The following is a 17,793-nucleotide window of genomic DNA, read 5'->3' as shown; positions in this document are numbered from 1 at the left end:
CCTACATTTACAACATGAGCGTGCGTGCTTTGAGTTAACAATGAACAAAATCAACTTGAGCATAGCCGTAGACTTCATTTGATAACTAATTTGTTGGGCTTGATTAATAAATTAAATTGACTGACCTCAAATTCAAAATTGAATTCATTAAATAAAAATAAATAAACTTGAGTTATATATAATTCAACTCCATTAACTTATATTCATTTAATTTTTATATGATATAAATAAATAAAAAATAATTATAATTTTTAATCGAATCAAACTATCATTCTGAGCCAGAATTAATTAAGTCGAATTCGGCGTTTAAAAAAATATTCATATAAAACTTAAAATTAAATTTTAAAATAAATCAATTCTTATCGAATCAAATATTAAGGTGGAGTGAATAAAGTAATTTGAAGAGGTGTGTCAGCATAAAACGCCCTGGCCTAAAGGCACGTGTGGATCATGGAATTCTCCCAACGCAACGCAAAGCTCCTAGAAAAGTCGACACGAATCGTAGGATGAGAAGACTTGGACACGAAGCACACACTCTCAATGAAACGGCGCCACGTGGATGCACAGACAGTCCAATGGCAACCTCGTATGGTAAGTTTCCCTCGCAAGCCAAGAAAAGAATGGAATCAAATCCTCTTTTCATCATTCATTTCTTTCGATCAAAAACAATCAATCTTCATTCAGGATGCAACGTTTTGTTGACAACGTCCTCGCTGTTACTAAAGAGTATGCTCATCTCTGTTTAGTTCGAATTAAATTATGTGATTCGTTGTTAGGAACGCGATTTAGATTAGTTTCTTCTGCATGTATTGTTTCTATTCTGGCATTGTGAATTTGTATTGTTAATGCTGCAGGTCGGTGAAGACGTTTACTTATGAATCGTTGAACAATGTTGCCACAGTGATAAATGGTGTGTCAGCTCTTGTGTTGACATTGCTGCCTGGGAAAGTTTCTATACTTGAAGGTATTCAGGGTTGGGAGCTCAGGCCAACTCTTCGTGGACCACGCTTTCCACGTTGGATGGATAAGTAAAAAGTTCAAGTCTTATTTTTCTTTCATTTTCATTTCATTATGTATTTTTCTGAATTCTTTCATTTTTCTAGAGGTGTGTCCTCTTTCAACCACTTTATTCATGAGCTTTCTGTGGATTCCGATGTATCAAGCCTGGAATATTCATCTGCAGAAGACAGTGATGATGGATATGAAGAATATCCTGAATCTCCCTCATCTCAATGTTCTAGAGCCTCCAAACCTAATTGGATTTTGGCTCCTATTCACTTCTTGCTGGGGATTCCATTTCGCCTTTTTCAGTTAGCTTATTCTGGCTCTGGGCTGTCAGAACCGCCGGTTATCTCTGGCAATGAACATCCTTCACAACCACATTTTCCTAATAGAGTGCAAAGCCTCAAGGACCAAATTATCCATCGCACTACTGACAGGAGACGTGGGATCATTGAGGTTGTGCAACTATTTCTATCCTTATTATTTTCTGTTGTGTTTTGTTTTCTTGACCATTTATTTATACAACCATTTTAGTAGACTAAACAAATCCCATGTGCATGTAACTTTCGTTTTTGTTTTCAACCAGGATCTCCATTTGGCCACGGAGATATTTATAGAAGCTGTTTTTGATGTTGTTCACAAGGCAATCCATCTTCTTCTTTCCCCATCAGAAGCTTTTGGAACATTGTCCAGGTTGTTTTCATCTCATGAAAGACGCATTTTAGTTGATAATGATGTTGTTGAGGAAGCCTCTACTTCTTCAGATACACTTGGAGAGAATGAGCCAACACCTACAGACAGGAATACCAGTTATCGTTCATCTCTGAACACAGATGCCCGGACATGTCAAGACGTTATAACAGAGCTAGGGTAAAGACTGTTGTGCACATTTGTTCTTTTTATTTTTTAGATCTTTCTTGTCCAATTAATGATTTATCCTTCTAACTCACAGGTATCCATATGAAGCTATTCATGTGATCACTGCCGATGGATATGTTCTTCTTTTAGAAAGAATTCCTAGGTAAATTATACACTTTTTTAGGGAAATTGTTTGAACCTCCATAAGTGTAATAATCCACCCTCTTTGATTTTGAACTTACTGTAATATTTCCAGAGTTAAAATTAAATGCACCCCATCTGATTATCCAGTGCAAATCACTGCGGAAATGGAGACATCATGCATGATAATTGATTATTTGACATTTTTTTTATCTATCTACTTTATTTTTAATTGTTGTGTGGAATGAATTGCATTTGATATTTGAATGGAACTATTATGTTTCATATGGGTCTTTTTCTGGTAGCCATATTTCTTTTCAAAGTTGTGGCTCATTCCTCACATGAATGTAGCACTAATGGCATCGGGATTCTATCATGTGTAGAGATGGAGGATTTTGAAGGCCATAACACGATTTTATCATTCAGAATATATTTAATTATCATAAATGGTTAATAATATAGGAAGAATAGACAATAAGGAGACTGTATTATTGTTATTGCTTTGTATACAGTCTAATGCGGTAATCTGACTTCACAGGCGAGATGCACGTAAAGCTGTTTATCTTCAGCATGGAGTCTTCGATTCATCAATGGGGTGAGTAATGTTGTTGTCTCTATCTTGGTTAGTTTGGGTTTAATTTGTATAGTATTTCTTATATGTGAAGTAGAGAGTTGTATAGTAGGTAGGGTAAAATTATTGCTGCATCATTTTTTTTGAGTCAACAGCTGCCTGAATCCTTTGAGTTATCATCTTGGCATGACATCCAGAACTGATGAGCCATTCTGTCTTTCTCTCTCTGTTTTGTCCCTGATTTTTTTCCCTCTGAATCATGAATTTTTTTCTATTGTTTCAGTTGCTTGGATGCCAGAATGATGTTAGGACAATAGTGGTAGTCTAATAAGTTAAACTTTTTTGGTTCAGTTGGGTATCTAATGGTGTTGTTGGCTCTCCCGCTTTTGCAGCCTATGATCAAGGTTTGTTACATCTGTCAAGGTTGTATGTGCGCTTCAAGAACATATCTGTTTAAAGAATTATTACATGTAAGTGTGTTTATTTTTCAGGGTATGATGTATTTCTGGGAAACTTTCGTGGTTTGATTTCTAGGGAACATGTCAACAAGAATATCTCCTCTCGTGAGTAAGTTCTCAAAGCGAAACCTATTGATTTGTCTTAGGTTGTTTGATGCACTGTGGTTTATATTCTTGTGACATTGGTGATGCAATGCAGATACTGGAAATACTCCATCAATGAACATGGGATTGAGGATATTCCTGCTATGATAGAGAAAATCCATCAAGTAAAAACTGCTGAGCTGAGGCTTAGTAAGCCTGATATTGAGGAGGAAAGCAATGATGGTCAGCTTTACAAGCTTTGTGCAATTTGCCATAGTTTGGGAGGAGCTTCTATGTTAATGTATGTTGTTACGCGTAGGATAGAAGCCAAGCCCCATAGACTTTCAAGATTGGTTTTGTTATCACCTGCTGGTTTTCATCATGACTCTAACCTAGTCTTCTCTGTGGCGGAGCATGTATTGTTTTTGCTGGCCCCTATTTGGTCTCGAATTTTCCCAGCCTTCTATATACCAACCAGATTTTTCCGTATGCTTGTTAACAAGTTAGCTCGGGACCTGCAAAACCTACCTGCAGTTGGAGGATTGGTTCAAACTTTAGTAGGTTATGTTGTTGGTGGGGACAGCTCAAATTGGGTTGGAGTTTTAGGGTTACCACATTACAACATGAATGACATGCCAGGCGTATCTTTTGGTGTTGCTCTCCATCTTGCTCAGATAAAGCGTGCTAGAAGGTTTAGAATGTTTGATTATGGGAGTGCATATGCTAATGTGAAAGTGTATGGTTCCCCTGAGCCTGTGGACTTGGGTGAACACTATGGACTCATCGACATTCCTGTTGATCTGGTTGCTGGTCAGAAAGACACGGTGATACGATCTTCAATGGTGAAGAGACACTATAAATTGATGAAGGATGCTGGTGTGGATGTGTCATATAATGAGTTTGAATATGCTCATTTGGACTTTACCTTCTCTCACCGTGAAGAACTTTTGTCATATGTTATGTCACGTTTGCTGCTTGTGGAGCCCAATTCAAAGAATCAAGTAAATCAAAGGGCTCTAAGATCGAGGAAAAAAGGACAAAAGATGAGATAATCTTTTAACACATTGTCATGTGTTTTTGCTGTGTCTCGTACACTGCCGGATGGAGTTGTATATACCTGTTTGCTTACAGAACTGCTCTGTACATGGTGTAACCTTTTCCTTTAAATCTTATCTTTTTTTTCTCTGTTTGTAGAAGAAATAGACCTTTGAAAACAATTTTGGAATACATTGTAAAATAGTGTGAACTCTGACTAAATGGAACAGAGGCGTCAGAGAAAATGGATAGTTGTTGTAAGATGTTGGTAGTTCACTTGAGGTTTGTGGAAATTTTTGTTAACTATTTTGCTCGAGGTTTGCGATAGCAATTAAATCTGAAGTTGTTGCAGGCATGTGTCCAATCCGATTCCATTTATTGAAGAAATTCACCTTAATTGGGTATGAGTTTGGGGTTTAGGGATGTGAATTATCAACTGAAACTAAATCGATACAAATGAAGACGACGAATTTGACAATGGTAGTGTTCATGATTACGAGTTTTGAAGATGAAGGAATTAAATGAAAATATACGGAAGAAATTAAAATAGATTATTTACGCAAACAGCTCTCGACAGAAAAACTTGAACTTCATTTGTGTGGAACACAAAGGGCACACTGAGTGCACGAAAGCTCTCGGTCTAAATGGAGAAGTTTATTTATACACAAAAATAACATTGCATTAATTACATCATTGAAGAACACTGAGTGCACAAAAGCCCTATCTAAATATGGCTCTCCCGGATGAAGTTTATTTTTAACATTGCATTCATTACATTATTATTAAAGAATAAGAAGCATTATGGTTTTTGTAAGATTCTTTGTTGTCTTTGATTATGGTATTTAAGACAGATTGACTCTAAGGCAGTTGTGCAGAGTATCTCCAAGGCTATGGGATGGAGACTTATTCATGATATTAGGAAGCTTCTGCTTTTTTATTTATAGGAAGAGGAATATGTGTGCAGACGCACTAGCTTATATGGCTATCTCTCTTGATTCTGATTTGATGCAGTACGACCAGGTTCCTTCTAACCTTGGTTCTCTTCACCTTTTGGATGTTTTCGGGAGCTGAACTCCCTCGTTCTATTCAGTTGTAGTTTTTGGGCTTAAATTATTTTGAAAAAAAAAGAAGAAGAAGATAGTATTGAGGATTTCTTTCCAATAAGGTATTTTTAATTATTGTCCTCAAGACAAAGATGGGAGGTTCTTTTTATATGGTGTCTTTGTTCTTATTATCATATTGCTTTTTCACAATTGACTTTTTGCTTTATTTATTTCGTCAGATATTTTTGTCTGTCATTATTTGAATTCTATAATCTATACCATAACAATTATCTCTATTGTTTTATAAGTATTATAATACATGACGCACTATCTTCTTGATCTACGGGTTGTTTTGATTTGACTATTAGTATTAATCTTCTTCAAACTCCTCCTGTGAAGTTGTTGCTAATTCTACCATAAATTTTCATTTTTCTGCTCAGAATAAGGCTTCTTTTTCTTCTTCAATGTCTGTTCTTGATCTCATTTTTGCAAAAATCTTTATCCATTCATTTTTTATTCTTTTGATTTAACCAATACATCAACAATCAACAATTAAGCTGAAGAGTAGTCCCATGATACCTGTTTAAACTTAAAAATAACAATTTAAAAAAATTAAGAAACAAATAGAATTTGCTTCTTAAAAAGAAGTTTTAAAAAATTAAAAGAAAAAACAATTTAGACAAACATTAAATAAAGCATAAATCTGCTTATTTTACTTTAAAAAGTGTTATTTTAATAAAAATAAGTTAAAAATAAAAAACAGATTCATAACCTAAATTATTCTCTCGCTTGCTACAAAGTCGATACCCAAATAAAAGTCATCTTATCTTTGAAATACTAATAATTCTCTATCTTCTAGGGAAAAAATGTCCATAATCGCTTCAAAATCATAGAACGATTTTTGGTCATTTTGGGGATTTTATAATTGGCTAAATTTAACGCATCTGATTAAATTAAAATTGGATAAATTTAAACAATGGTATCTGAAAAAAATAAGATTAAAAACTATGCAAAATTCTTAATGAGATAATTCACGTAAATTCATTGAGTACATTTAGAGAAGTTGATTGAGGAAACTAGCCTTCATTTCTTCCAAATGGGTATAATGGAAGCAACATGATCATTTGACCTTTCCAAAAACATGGACCTCATGTTATCATATGACGACAGTACAAGCAACACGCTGGTCCTGAACTGGAAGTCAGACCCAATGAAAACACCATCTATTTATTTTATGCAGTGTTTACAATTCTATAATGCATTTGAAGAAATGAGAAGAGTACATTTTCCTTCCAAAATTACACTCTCAACTCCCCAACTTCTGGTCCTAAAGGTTTAAAGACGGCTTCCACTTCACTCGGATCAACTTCCTCCAAGCTTGATGGTTTCCATTTTGGGTTCTGCGGGAGAACAATTATTGATTATTGGATCTATTACTGAACTAGGAAAATGCATATACCAAATAGCGAAGTATAAAATAAATACCTTCATGGGTTAAACGAAATTTAAAAGTATTCATAGCACTAGCAGTGTGACAAACCGAAAGAATTATATGCAGACAGAACCAGATATAATTTATAAATACTTTTAACTGTAAATTCATATGCAGAGAAATCAAATGTATGGGGCATATTTGATTTTATTTTGTTTTTTAAAATTATTTCATGCAATTATTTCACAGAATAAAATTATCAAAAACATGTTTGAAAATTTGTGTTTTAAGAAGTTTCGGAAATTGAGGGCATTAACTATGATGGTAGAAGTGGTGCTGGTGGTGGTACTTTGAAGTGAGACTAGAGAGACAAAGTCAAAAGAAAACGAAAACAGCTAAAAAAAAAAAGCATCCAAACAGGTTTTTTGTGCTTTTAGTTTTTTAAAAACAAAACTGTTGAAAAACAATCAAACAGACATATGTATTTTCAACTGAAGATTCTCAAGTGTTTTCCATTCCAACCTTTGGTGGAAGGAAAGCATTAGTACAAATACCAAGGACAAGCATAATTTTTGCACGATTTTATTTCACCAATAATATCTTAAGTACCCCACAAGACCTCAAGGTAAAATATAGGATAACTTTTAGTGACCACTTATTTTCAGCAGACAAGTCAATTGCACCTCAGATTTCCTGGCTTAGCAAACAGCTAATATTGAAGTTTGACAAGATTAAAAACATACAAAGCATAAGAAAAAAAAAAAAGAACCTGATCCTTGGCCACCAGCACTGCTCGGACACCTTCTGAAAAATCATGTCGTAGTGAAGACCTCAAGGCAATACGATACTCAGTTTTCATTACGCCACTAAGCTGGAATTTCCCAAATGCAGATGGAAGAGGCATAATTAGTTTGAAAACATGGAAACTAACACCACCACCTCCCCTAAAATAGAGTGCTTACCGTGGATAGTTCACCGTCATTATTCCCCACTGCAGAGGCAACCAAAGAGAAGTACTTGTTGGTCAAGAAAAGGGAAAAGGGAGCACCTTTTCCGAGGCCTTGGAGAGCTTCATTAGCCCACTCCACGACTAGAAATAGAAAAAATGCAAGAATGTTACAACAACTAGACTGGCAATTAATGTAATTTCAAACATTGTTATTAATATACACAAAAAGAGTATCTGGGCATTCCAGTATAACACCATGAATATGTCAATCAGCATACCATTAGGGTCAGTGCTTGACTGGTGTTTTTTTAGCTCCTCAATGATTTCAGTGACTGATTTATTTCCTCCAAATGTAGAAACTATCTGGGGTAAAAGCAATTTCAACTGTGCCTCAGACTCAGGGTTGGACTCATATCTTGCTAAAAGTACTTTGATGTCCTGATGTGGATCCTGGGAACTATATAACCAATGAGTTTTGTATAAGATCATTATATCTTTGATGTTTGAAGACTCGTTTGCATGCACTCATTGCAATTTTATATAATATACTTCATGACAAAGACAATAGATATGATAGATTATTTCAACAAACATACAAAAAGACCTTGAGCAAACCGTGCAATGCATCCTCTACATGACACAAACATGCCTATGAAGTATTATTATTTAATGGGTCCAATTCAATCTAAACTGATGAAGTCAATGGGGGCGATAATCTTAGAAAGAGTCTCGAGAGCTGTTCAAAGGTTCAAGCTAACATACAAGTTTGTGGCCAAGAGGGCCTCCTTGAATGAACCTAACTTTCCAGATGGCACATAGTGTGTTCCAAGGCCAAGATATATTGCATCTGAAGGAGTAGAAATCCTCTTTCCAGTCAATCCAAGATAAGCACCTGCAATTAGTAAAATTTTCAAATTAGCGTGACTCAGAATCCAAAGAAAGTAAATGGAACTGTGGAAGAACTTTTCAACAATATAAAAATAAACTAATTTTAGCTGAAACCTGAGACCACATCTAGATGCTTTAACAGTGTGGCACACATGTATTTATATGGCAGATTATGACAGAATAGTGCACACAAAAAATGAAAGAGAATCATTGGTGTTTTAACAACCCTCAAATCCACATTAGCTAGTCTTATAAAAGCAATAGCGAACTACAAATTTTGTATTAATTTTAAAAAAGAGAAGTACCAACGGATCCTTCCCCTGGACTTTGAGCCGCTATATGAGCAAAACCTACATCAGGGAACAAACCAATTCCATTTTCTGGCATCGCAAGAACAGTTCTCTGTAAATGTGTTTGAAAAAAAAAAGGTCAATCAGGATCTAGCACAGCAATTCATGACTAAACGAGGCAACTATTGCCATGCGAGCATACCTCTGTTATGATGCGATAGCGGCCATGACCAGATAAACCAATTCCAAAACCCATAGTTATTCCATCCATGAAGCTTATGTATGGCTTCTTGTAATCAGAAATTTTGCATATCAAAGAATACTCAGCAGTGAAGACCTAAAATATGCAACATAACAAGTACATCATTTTTATGTAGTACATTAACAGATAATGCAAAAATACAAGATGCAGCAAAATGCATAATTGCTGATGGCATTGTTGTCAAACTCGATAATTAACTTGTCTAGGATTAAGGTCCAAAAATGCAATAACTCCCAAGGAAACTTGGACCTCACCAGACCAAACTTGTGTGAACTCAACCAGGATCAGATGAACTCGCTCAAAATTGTGATTCCAAGGCTGATTTAGCAAGTCTGCTTTAGCAAGTCTGCTTTAAGTACAGAAACAAGCTCTAAAAAGTCCCCAAAACAGCACCATTTGGCCAAATATTTCCCCTTGTTGGTTCCTATTCAGCAACTCTTTTCATTACAAGTGCATTTGTTGATGCAATCCTACCCCGTAAGGGCATTGGGTAGAAGACTCCAAGTAGATTGGACTAGAGATCCAAGGGTAGGCCCTAGGGTTCTCATGAGTCTTAGGGTAGATTTCGAGCCCATGGGCTAAGTATGAGCCCGCTTATCTTTGTAAATATTAGAATAGGTTTTTCCTTCGTCTGGGCCTTGTATTTTGGCCATTCTAGTAGTATAGGGTTTTAGCCTTATATTTCGGGGCATTTTGAGTAGTCTTTGTAGTAAGGACTTTTTTTTGTATTTTCATGTTTTTTATCATGGAGGTGAGCTTAGCTATTATAAGGGGTGTGTAGCTAAACTCTTCTCAAGGAGGTGAGCTTAGCTATTAGAGAGGTATGTGTAGCTAAGCTCTAGCTTCTTTAGGAATCTTCTTAAGGAAACTTCTCAAGGAGGTGAGCTTAGTTATGAGAGGGGTGTGTGTCTAAGGCAATTCCTGGTGGTGAAGCTCCTTCTTCCTTGGCTTATTCCCTAGTGGATGGTGTCTCCCCTCTCCTCTTCTTCTTTGCCTTCCGCTGCATCTCCATGGTGTAAAATCACCATTGAAGGACCTCATTGAAACTCAAAGATCCAGCCTCCATAGAAGCTCCACAAGCAAGCTTCCATCATTTGTCTCCTCCTTTTTTGTTTTAGGTTCAGAACCAGCATTAGTTGGGAATTGAAAACTTAAGAATTTGATACCGATGCAAATTTTTTGGGTCTAGACTCCCAACTCTAAAGTTTGTTGTTTTCACCTTATTAACTTTTAATTTGGTCATTTATGTATAATTTTAATTTGTACTATCATACTTTGTTACTTCAGTTTGTTTTATTATGAAGTTGGAATGTTGTTTCTTTATTAAATTATGGTATTATTTTTTTTAGATAGTATGATTAGTTTTTCTAATATTATTTTCATATTAGGTTAAATCTTATGAGTTGAGTCTGAGTCAGGTTTATGAACCTTCCACGGTTTTACCTAGACTCTCAAGTTTGATAAACTTGGTTGATAGCAATTAGTAAGAAACAGAATGCAATCCAACTGGCAACAAAAACTGTCTAAAATCAACCAAATTATTACATATGCAGTTCTGGTAGTCACACACTAAAACACCCAAAGGAAGTTCCATGTCAAGGGAAAGAAAAGACTGTCAAAAGGGTAATCCTATAATGACAGAAGCTGGTGCATTCCAAAAGATAGGGCATTAATAGGAGCTGAACTGAAAGCACCTTCTGGTCATGGCCATACCAACACCTGAGCAGAGAGATTGGTCACACACCTTCAGGAGTGAGGATACCTTGTGTGGCCTTACCCAAAAAAAGTTGCAGAGATGGCTTCTTCATTCACAGACTAAGATTGCATGTTTTACACATTTTATTTGGATTTAATACACATTTTGGTAAACAACTTAATTAAAAAACTAATTCCATAAGCTCTTACCAAATGAGTTATTTTAAAGTTACTAAAATAAGCTAAAAGGAGCTTATTTGATAAGCTTCTCCATGAACTGGAAGCACCTTCTGGCCATGGCCATAAAAACACCTTCAGGAGTGAGGATACCATGTGGCCTAACCCAAAAAAAGTTGCAGAGATGGCTTCTTAATTAAAAAGTTGCAGAGATGGCTTATTTATTTTGCATTGGCATTTTTTTGATAAAGTGAAAGGGTATGAATCTGAAGGTATATATAATTACAAAGGACACAACTAGACCTCAATCATATCTGATAGATGGTTTTTGATTGTTATCTGCTTCACATCACCACCTGCAGATAAACTAAGATCTCCGTTACCGAGTAAGAAGTCGTTGAGAACAGAGAAAACTTATATTTGATGAAACACAGACTATAGACCAGTAGGATAGCATTGAAAGAAGATGATGATGTTGACAAAGATGCAAACAACATATCCAATGATGTACAAATACAACTGGATAAGCATGTATATTAATACACTTGAGGTTAAAACAAATAATATGAGACCTTCTGCACTAAAGGAGTGTTTTTGTCCTTTTGTATTTCAGCAACAACCCCTTTAATATCCATACCTGCATTGACCACCAATGGTGACTCTCAAAACCTTACCTAGCACTCAAAACCAAATAACCTCAAATCGAAAACAGAATATCTGCAAAAGAAGCTAATTTTTAATCTATTTAGGCTACAAACGCACGTTGTATTAAAAGATTAATAAATTATGTATTTCCCCCAATGCCTCAATCATACCAGCGCAAAAGGCACGAGGCGAGCTACTATCAACCAGTACGCATTTGACCCTTGGATCAGATTCCCATTCATCAAGATAACTTTTATACTTTACATCCATATCTGCACCAAAAAAATGAAATAAAAAAAATAAACCCACATAACTCAGAACTGCAAAAGGGCAATAATTTAAACCCATAAAAGAAAGAAAAAAGAAAGAAACAGATCCCACTCCAGTTTATCTCATTCCATGTCGAACAATCAATATCCAGAATCATAATTCCCTTCAAAATTCAATAAAATTAACGCAAATTTGGCACTCTGACACTAAACGCAGATATGAATTTTCAACTAAGCCATGAGCTCCACAATAATTGCGTGTTGCTATAAGAGCGAGTTCAACTAAACAGTCCAGATTCCAAAAGAAAATCTCCGAACACAATTCTCAACTTAATAGCATGCATAATTATGGAAAAGAAGAAGAAAATGAAAAACCTAGGTTCATGGCGTTGAGAGCTTTGGGGCGATCGAGGGTGATGACAGCGACGCCGTTTTGATGAACAGTGCCCTTCACAAATTCTTCGGCCATAGCGGAAAATGCTCGCAGAGAAAAGGAAGGTTGGAAGCGAGAAAAAGTGAGTGAACTCAGAAAATGTTGAACTCTGACAGCACCCACTAGCATCCTTTTCTGTGATATATCTGTGAAAACGAAGACGCATCTGCTACTTGTTACATTACATGTTTCGTTTTAGCCTTGTGACCCTTTTGCCTCTATATTTTCTTAATATTTACTTGCCTACTTAGTTGTTCGTTTTCTTCTTTCCAAGGTTAAATTAGTCAATAAACTGCAAAAGGCCCCATACGTGTGTACCCATGTACCATGTGTCTAGTCATTACTACTTTTTGTGTTGTATTGATAATTATTAGTAATATGAACATTTATGACGTGCCATATTTATTCCCTAATGTTGCCATTAGATTAGGCAAAATGATATACTTCTATTAGTTCTAATGTTTTGTTAGCAAAAAAGTGTCTCCTCGATATCAATTTTCAACATAAATTCTGTCAAAATTGATTTAGGAGAACCAAAGTAAATTTTAAAATTAAAATATATATATATATATATATATATATATATATATTAAGGAATCTTAACAACAACGTTTATAACAATATTTACATTTACATTATAACTTTTTTAACAAGAAAAACTTATATCATTTCCTTCAGAATAAAAACATCAATACATGTTGGAATAATATCAAGAGCAAGAAAATGAGTGACATAATTGATTTGCCTCTAAATAAAACTAACCATATAATTTTGAATAGTATAAAACCCTTGATTAATATCAAATGCTAATAAAAATACTTTTAAAAGAATAAAAATAATAATAGTATAAGTTAAAAAAATCAAAAACATATTTAATTCTTAAATTTATTTGTGTTCTTGTTATGAAATACGTTTAGACAAGATGGATTTTAGTAATCACGTGAAAAGTCAAACTTAATCGATAATGAAGAGGTCATGACTAAACCTAAATTCAAGAAAAAAAAAGTTGAAGTTAACACGTATAAAAGAGATTCACGTAAAAAGTAAAAACTAACTTAATTAACACAACTACTGAGAGAATATCATTTTCACTCTGTTATTTCCGCTAAAATGACAATTCGAACTGCCGCTATAACTCATGTTCAACTACGTCTTTGGATCACCATCATAACAGTTCCAAATCATGCTCCAGCTTAATAAGAAAACAAGATCCCAGGACATGACTAGCCCGACAAGGCCCAAACAAAGCCCAACACACCCATACTAAACACAATAGTCACAATTATAAGTATTGAATTTCATTTGGGTGGCATTTAGTGGACAAAAAGCTTTTACTTTTCCTGAAATCTTAAAGCGAAAAACTATTATTCCCGTGTTTGGTATGCAATTCATAACATAAAAGATCATTAGGAAACTATGCTTACCAGAAATCAATTTTAACTCATTTTCCTGCAAAAACATTTCCAATGGGGAAGATAAGAATCTAACTTTTCCAAATAGAAAAAAAGTTTTAATTACATATTTTATATGAATTTTTTAATTTTCAGGAAAAATATTAAAATTAACCAAATGTATTTTACATATTCTCAAGAATTTGCTTTCTCAAGAATCATGATTTTCGGATATAAAAAATTTTCTCCCCTATCAAATGCCCACTTAGATATCACTTATCTTTTTATACTGAATTTTTTTATTTTTTCCTTTTCAATAAAAGTTGAAAACAAAAATTCTCTTTTACAAACAAAGATACAATGGCTATGCAACCTTTTTTTGTCTTCCTTGAGGAGTGTGTATAGGATTAGAATTTTAAAAGACTTTTTTAGTATAAAAAAATCATTTAGATTTTAAAAAGACTTTGTGAAAATGTAACGATTTTTAAGATTTTTTAATAGACTTTTATGATTTGGATTTTGTAGTTTAGATTTCAATAGATTTATAAAACATGAATTCATAAGATTTGAAAGGATTTTCTAAATTTACAAGATTTTAGAGGATTCCATAAATTTTTAGAAAATATTCAAAATTATAAGAGTTTATAAAAAAAAAATTGGTAATATGCAAATTCTTCTTTCACTCATAAAAATTCAATGAACCGTTTCATGAAAAATAATAAAACGAGTCACGTGATCCTTTTTTTATCCTATTCTATTTAACTTTTGAACATAGTCAATTTTATTCAATTGACAATTGAAGCTAGTAAATTAGGTTTTCGTTATTATAAGTTTTTTTCACAACAGATGATTGTATTTGTATTAATAATGAAAAAGTTGAATATATCACAAGGAGTGTCATAAACAATCCCAAATAAAAAAGGATAGAATTCTCATGGGCCAAAATGTCTACTTGACTACAATACATATCAAATTATTGTATTTGTATTTTAATAATGAAAAAATTGTTACAGCAAATAGAAAGAATAAACATTTTGTACATGACAGTCGTAACTTTTTTAAGGTTATTAAAGCATTGAAAGTTATGAAGTGTTACACATGAATGTTTATATTGTCTTCGAAGAAAAGAGAAGGAATTATGAGTAATGAGAAGAAAAAAAGAATTCACGAAAGTCTCAAGGTTTTTTGTAAGATTGTTTGATGTATATTTTTTTTATTAAAAAATCACATAAAATTCATACTAAAAAAATTCATCAAAAACTTTATTTTTTTTAATACTAGAGGATTTTTTTTTTCAAATTATAAAAAAAATCTCAATTGAATACTATTGGATTTCATTGTAATTCTTTAAAAATTCCAATAATCATAATTAAACACCACAAGACTGATTTATGTCATTTAAAAATCTTAAGACTTTTTTTATTAAAAAAAATATTTTAAAATCCTTCAAAATCTTAATCTAATATATCACCTAAATTTTTATTTTGCTCAATCCATCTTCTAGTTTGGTTGTAGTGATTTAATGTATACAATATCAAATCATATTTCCATAAACAAACTATTATTTTATACAATATTCACATTTAATAATTATCATTTGAAATACATACATATATATATATATATATATATATATATATATATATAGAAAACATATGAAAAATACAAGTATCAATTCAATATTAACATATTACCATTAAAATAAATATCACCATACTTAATTTCATTGATAATATTAAAGCTTAGACACTTTTTTATATAAAAAAGTATTACACTAAATACATTTAGATATTTATACATTACTTGTAAAAAAATATTATATATTAATTAAGGATATTGTTCCGAGATAGAATTTTCTCAATTAGGTTAAAAGTTGTCTACCTAGAGCAGCCTGTGTATTCTCCTTTTGCCCCTAGGTCTAGTGTGCATTATATAATAGGCAGTGTGAAACTATAATTTTATCGTATCTTAAGATATAATAAGATATAGCATAAATATATTAAGATATGATACTGATACAATTATAAATAAATACAAATCAATCTTAGGAATTTAAATGTTCAATTGACAATGGACCTAAGTGGTATCTTGAGTCCATACTCGGCTTCAGACAGAAGGATACACAATCCTTCAACCTTAAATGCATAGCAGGGAAACGCTTAGTATTACAGGGTGTGCATGTTCGAGATCCACCCAAGTATACAAATATATTTACATATCTTACAAATACTTAATATTAAATATAAATATAAAAAACAATAATCAAACATTAATATCCCATGCATCACACCAGTCTGCACACTAATTAGTTAACAAATACAAATATCACACGGTATTTGGACACGAACACATTGCTTCTCCTAACAGGAAATCTAAATCACTGACGTTGATCGCATATATGATATATCTCGATTCATACATATTTTTTTCGTTATGAGAATAAAAGTAGAGAGATTATGTAATACAATGGATAGTAGATAAATGTTTATTTCTTTTTGGAAGACTAGTAGATAAATGCTACTATCTTTTTTGAATATTTTCTTTAACATAATTTTATTACTTATATATTTTTTGTCCTCTTGTTTTATGAAGCTAGAGCACCCTTGAGCACTTCAACAAACTTAAGGTGTGCAGTTAACTGGGGGAAATGGCCAAGTGTGTCTATGATCTCCAAAGTAACTTTCCCTTTAATTTTGTTTTCCATGTAGAGTGCTACGTTGTGTGGAACAGCTGCATCCTTTTTGGTCTGAATGATAGTGCATGGAGTCTCGACCTTGTCAAGTATCTCTCTCCAATCAGAATAGAATATGGTCTTGGCTAAGGAGAGAGCAACTTCACCTCGCATTCTTTTCAAGCACTTAGCACTTTTCATATTTGTTCACAGAGACTTCATTAGTTGGATCCGCTATTAATGAGGCGAAGCCAGAAGCAAAGTTTTCATAGTTAGTCTCTCTGTTTGAGAGCAATTGCTCAATATCTGAGCTGTTAAAGCCTCCCTCATAATCATCTGAATTTAGAAACCTACATATATACCAAGAAGTTAGAAGGATTAATCTTTTTACACTTAAAGCCAAAGGTGGAATAAGGGTAAGATATATTAGAGGTATTTGAATTTTAATTACAATCATACACATGACATGAGTAAAGGTGAAGCAGCTTGACTTGATCTATTCCGGGTCAAAAGACATTTCGTAGTTCATACCTCTACTTAAATTATTATGCTAGCAATAGCCTCCTTTAACTGATCATGTTCATAGTAAGGAACAATTGAAGTTGAACAAATCCAAGAGATCAAAGCAAGGGTAACAAAACAAACTAATAAGTAAAAGTTTAAGAAAAGAATAAGATGATAACTTGGGGAAGCACCAACGAGAATGAGGGTCTTGAAGAGTTGAGGGCTTTTGACAGAAGCAATGCAACCAATCATGCCGGACATGGAGTGACCAACAAAAGTGACAGCTTTGAGGTCCATTTTATTCAGCAGAGTGATCAAGTCATCAGCAAAACCTTCCACAGAGGAATACTTGACAGGGTCATAGAGATTCTGATCCTTCACAGTTCCAGCAAAAGGCCAATCAAACGTAATAAGACGGTAATTTTGAGGAAGAAGCAAAGGAAGGATTTTGTCCCATATCCGTTCCATAGCCATGATTCAAGGCAGTTGAAAGCCCCTTTTCTGTTGCTGCCATGCTTGTTTTGGGACTTGAGAGTAAAGACTACAGAACTACAAAACTTAGTTTGGCCCCTATTTATAGTAGCATATATGATAATTTCAACTAGTGTGATTTTATGTAAATATTTATATATTTGAGAGAGAAAAGTCACTGCCGACAGCGCCGTGGGAGCGATTAGCGACAGCAGGACGTGGTTTGAAGACAAAATCCTTATAGTTACTTGTTTAAGCCAAGACCCAAAGGCCTTAATTTTAAAATCACCCACATAAAATATTGTTATGGTAGCTTCAACTTCAATGTTGCAACTGTCACTGGCAATGGCACAACATTAACTTCTCAGAAATTTTACTGTAGGAATCGACTCTTTATCCTTCCCGGCAGAAATTTTGGCTGACCAAAGAGCTCAAATGAAACACGGGTGACCAGTCAAGGTGCAATTTTTCTTCTTGGAAAGTAACATTTTGTTCGCATATCAGTTATTCAAACTTGTCAAATT

The 17,793-nt window shown here is 33.8% G+C and overlaps 3 protein-coding genes across 8 annotated transcripts; 1 reads left to right on the top strand and 2 right to left on the bottom strand.

Moving 5' to 3' along the window:
• The first annotated feature begins 596 nt into the window (after positions 1-596).
• LOC114413602 (lipase 3-like) lies at positions 597-4,498 on the top strand. The gene is made up of 9 exons (XM_028378088.1): positions 597-726; positions 855-1,028; positions 1,104-1,458; positions 1,589-1,872; positions 1,955-2,023; positions 2,540-2,596; positions 2,924-2,976; positions 3,064-3,139; positions 3,230-4,498. Exons 1-9 carry the CDS (start codon positions 686-688, stop codon positions 4,164-4,166), a joined length of 2,046 nt encoding a protein of 681 aa, XP_028233889.1. The 5' UTR covers positions 597-685; the 3' UTR covers positions 4,167-4,498.
• Positions 4,499-6,198: 1,700 nt separating this feature from the next.
• LOC114413600 (3-hydroxyisobutyryl-CoA hydrolase-like protein 3, mitochondrial) lies at positions 6,199-12,393 on the bottom strand. 5 transcript variants are annotated; one of them, XM_028378086.1, is made up of 11 exons: positions 12,175-12,393; positions 11,701-11,802; positions 11,478-11,522; positions 11,189-11,241; positions 8,954-9,088; positions 8,767-8,863; positions 8,336-8,465; positions 7,852-8,030; positions 7,587-7,714; positions 7,394-7,495; positions 6,199-6,592 (listed from the first exon to the last, which is right to left on the bottom strand). In XM_028378086.1, the coding sequence occupies exons 1-11, from the start codon at positions 12,359-12,361 to the stop codon at positions 6,491-6,493; spliced, it is 1,260 nt and encodes a 419-aa protein (XP_028233887.1). In that variant the 5' UTR covers positions 12,362-12,393; the 3' UTR covers positions 6,199-6,490. The 5 variants fall into 5 exon arrangements, with proteins under 5 accessions (XP_028233887.1, XP_028233884.1, XP_028233885.1 ...); XM_028378083.1 differs by lacking the exon at positions 11,478-11,522 and having other exon boundaries at positions 12,175-12,392; XM_028378082.1 differs by lacking the exon at positions 11,189-11,241 and having other exon boundaries at positions 6,256-6,592; positions 11,458-11,522; positions 12,175-12,391.
• A 3,966-nt stretch (positions 12,394-16,359) lies between these two features.
• On the bottom strand, positions 16,360-17,691 carry LOC114413599 (probable strigolactone esterase DAD2). Of its 2 annotated transcripts, none has more exons than XM_028378081.1 (2): positions 16,994-17,691; positions 16,360-16,644 (listed from the first exon to the last, which is right to left on the bottom strand). In XM_028378081.1, the coding sequence occupies exons 1-2, from the start codon at positions 17,270-17,272 to the stop codon at positions 16,627-16,629; spliced, it is 297 nt and encodes a 98-aa protein (XP_028233882.1). In that variant the 5' UTR covers positions 17,273-17,691; the 3' UTR covers positions 16,360-16,626. The 2 variants fall into 2 exon arrangements, with proteins under 2 accessions (XP_028233882.1, XP_028233881.1); XM_028378080.1 differs by having other exon boundaries at positions 16,978-17,687.
• Positions 17,692-17,793: the final 102 nt, after the last annotated feature.

The sequence above is a fragment of the Glycine soja genome, chromosome 5 (assembly GCF_004193775.1).
Source record: "Glycine soja cultivar W05 chromosome 5, ASM419377v2, whole genome shotgun sequence".
Taxonomy (NCBI): domain Eukaryota; kingdom Viridiplantae; phylum Streptophyta; class Magnoliopsida; order Fabales; family Fabaceae; genus Glycine; species Glycine soja.
Note: the sequence above shows the minus strand (reverse complement) of the source record. Positions and strands in the feature narration are given on the sequence as shown.

Coding starts and splice junctions, on each gene's coding strand:
- LOC114413602 (XM_028378088.1), top strand. CDS start 686: ATGCAACGTTTTGTTGACAACGTCCTCGCTGTTACTAAAGA. Junction 2,024..2,539: donor CTTTTAGAAAGAATTCCTAG/GTAAATTATACA, acceptor CTGACTTCACAG/GCGAGATGCACGTAAAGCTG. Junction 3,140..3,229: donor AAGAATATCTCCTCTCGTGA/GTAAGTTCTCAA, acceptor GATGCAATGCAG/ATACTGGAAATACTCCATCA.
- LOC114413600 (XM_028378086.1), bottom strand. CDS start 12,361: ATGCTAGTGGGTGCTGTCAGAGTTCAACATTTTCTGAGTTCACTCACT. Junction 11,803..12,174: donor TCTCAACGCCATGAACCTAG/GTTTTTCATTTT, acceptor TTTTTGGTGCAG/ATATGGATGTAAAGTATAAA. Junction 11,242..11,477: donor TGAAATACAAAAGGACAAAA/ACACTCCTTTAG, acceptor GTTTATCTGCAG/GTGGTGATGTGAAGCAGATA.
- LOC114413599 (XM_028378080.1), bottom strand. CDS start 17,272: ATGGCTATGGAACGGATATGGGACAAAATCCTTCCTTTGCTTCTTCCT.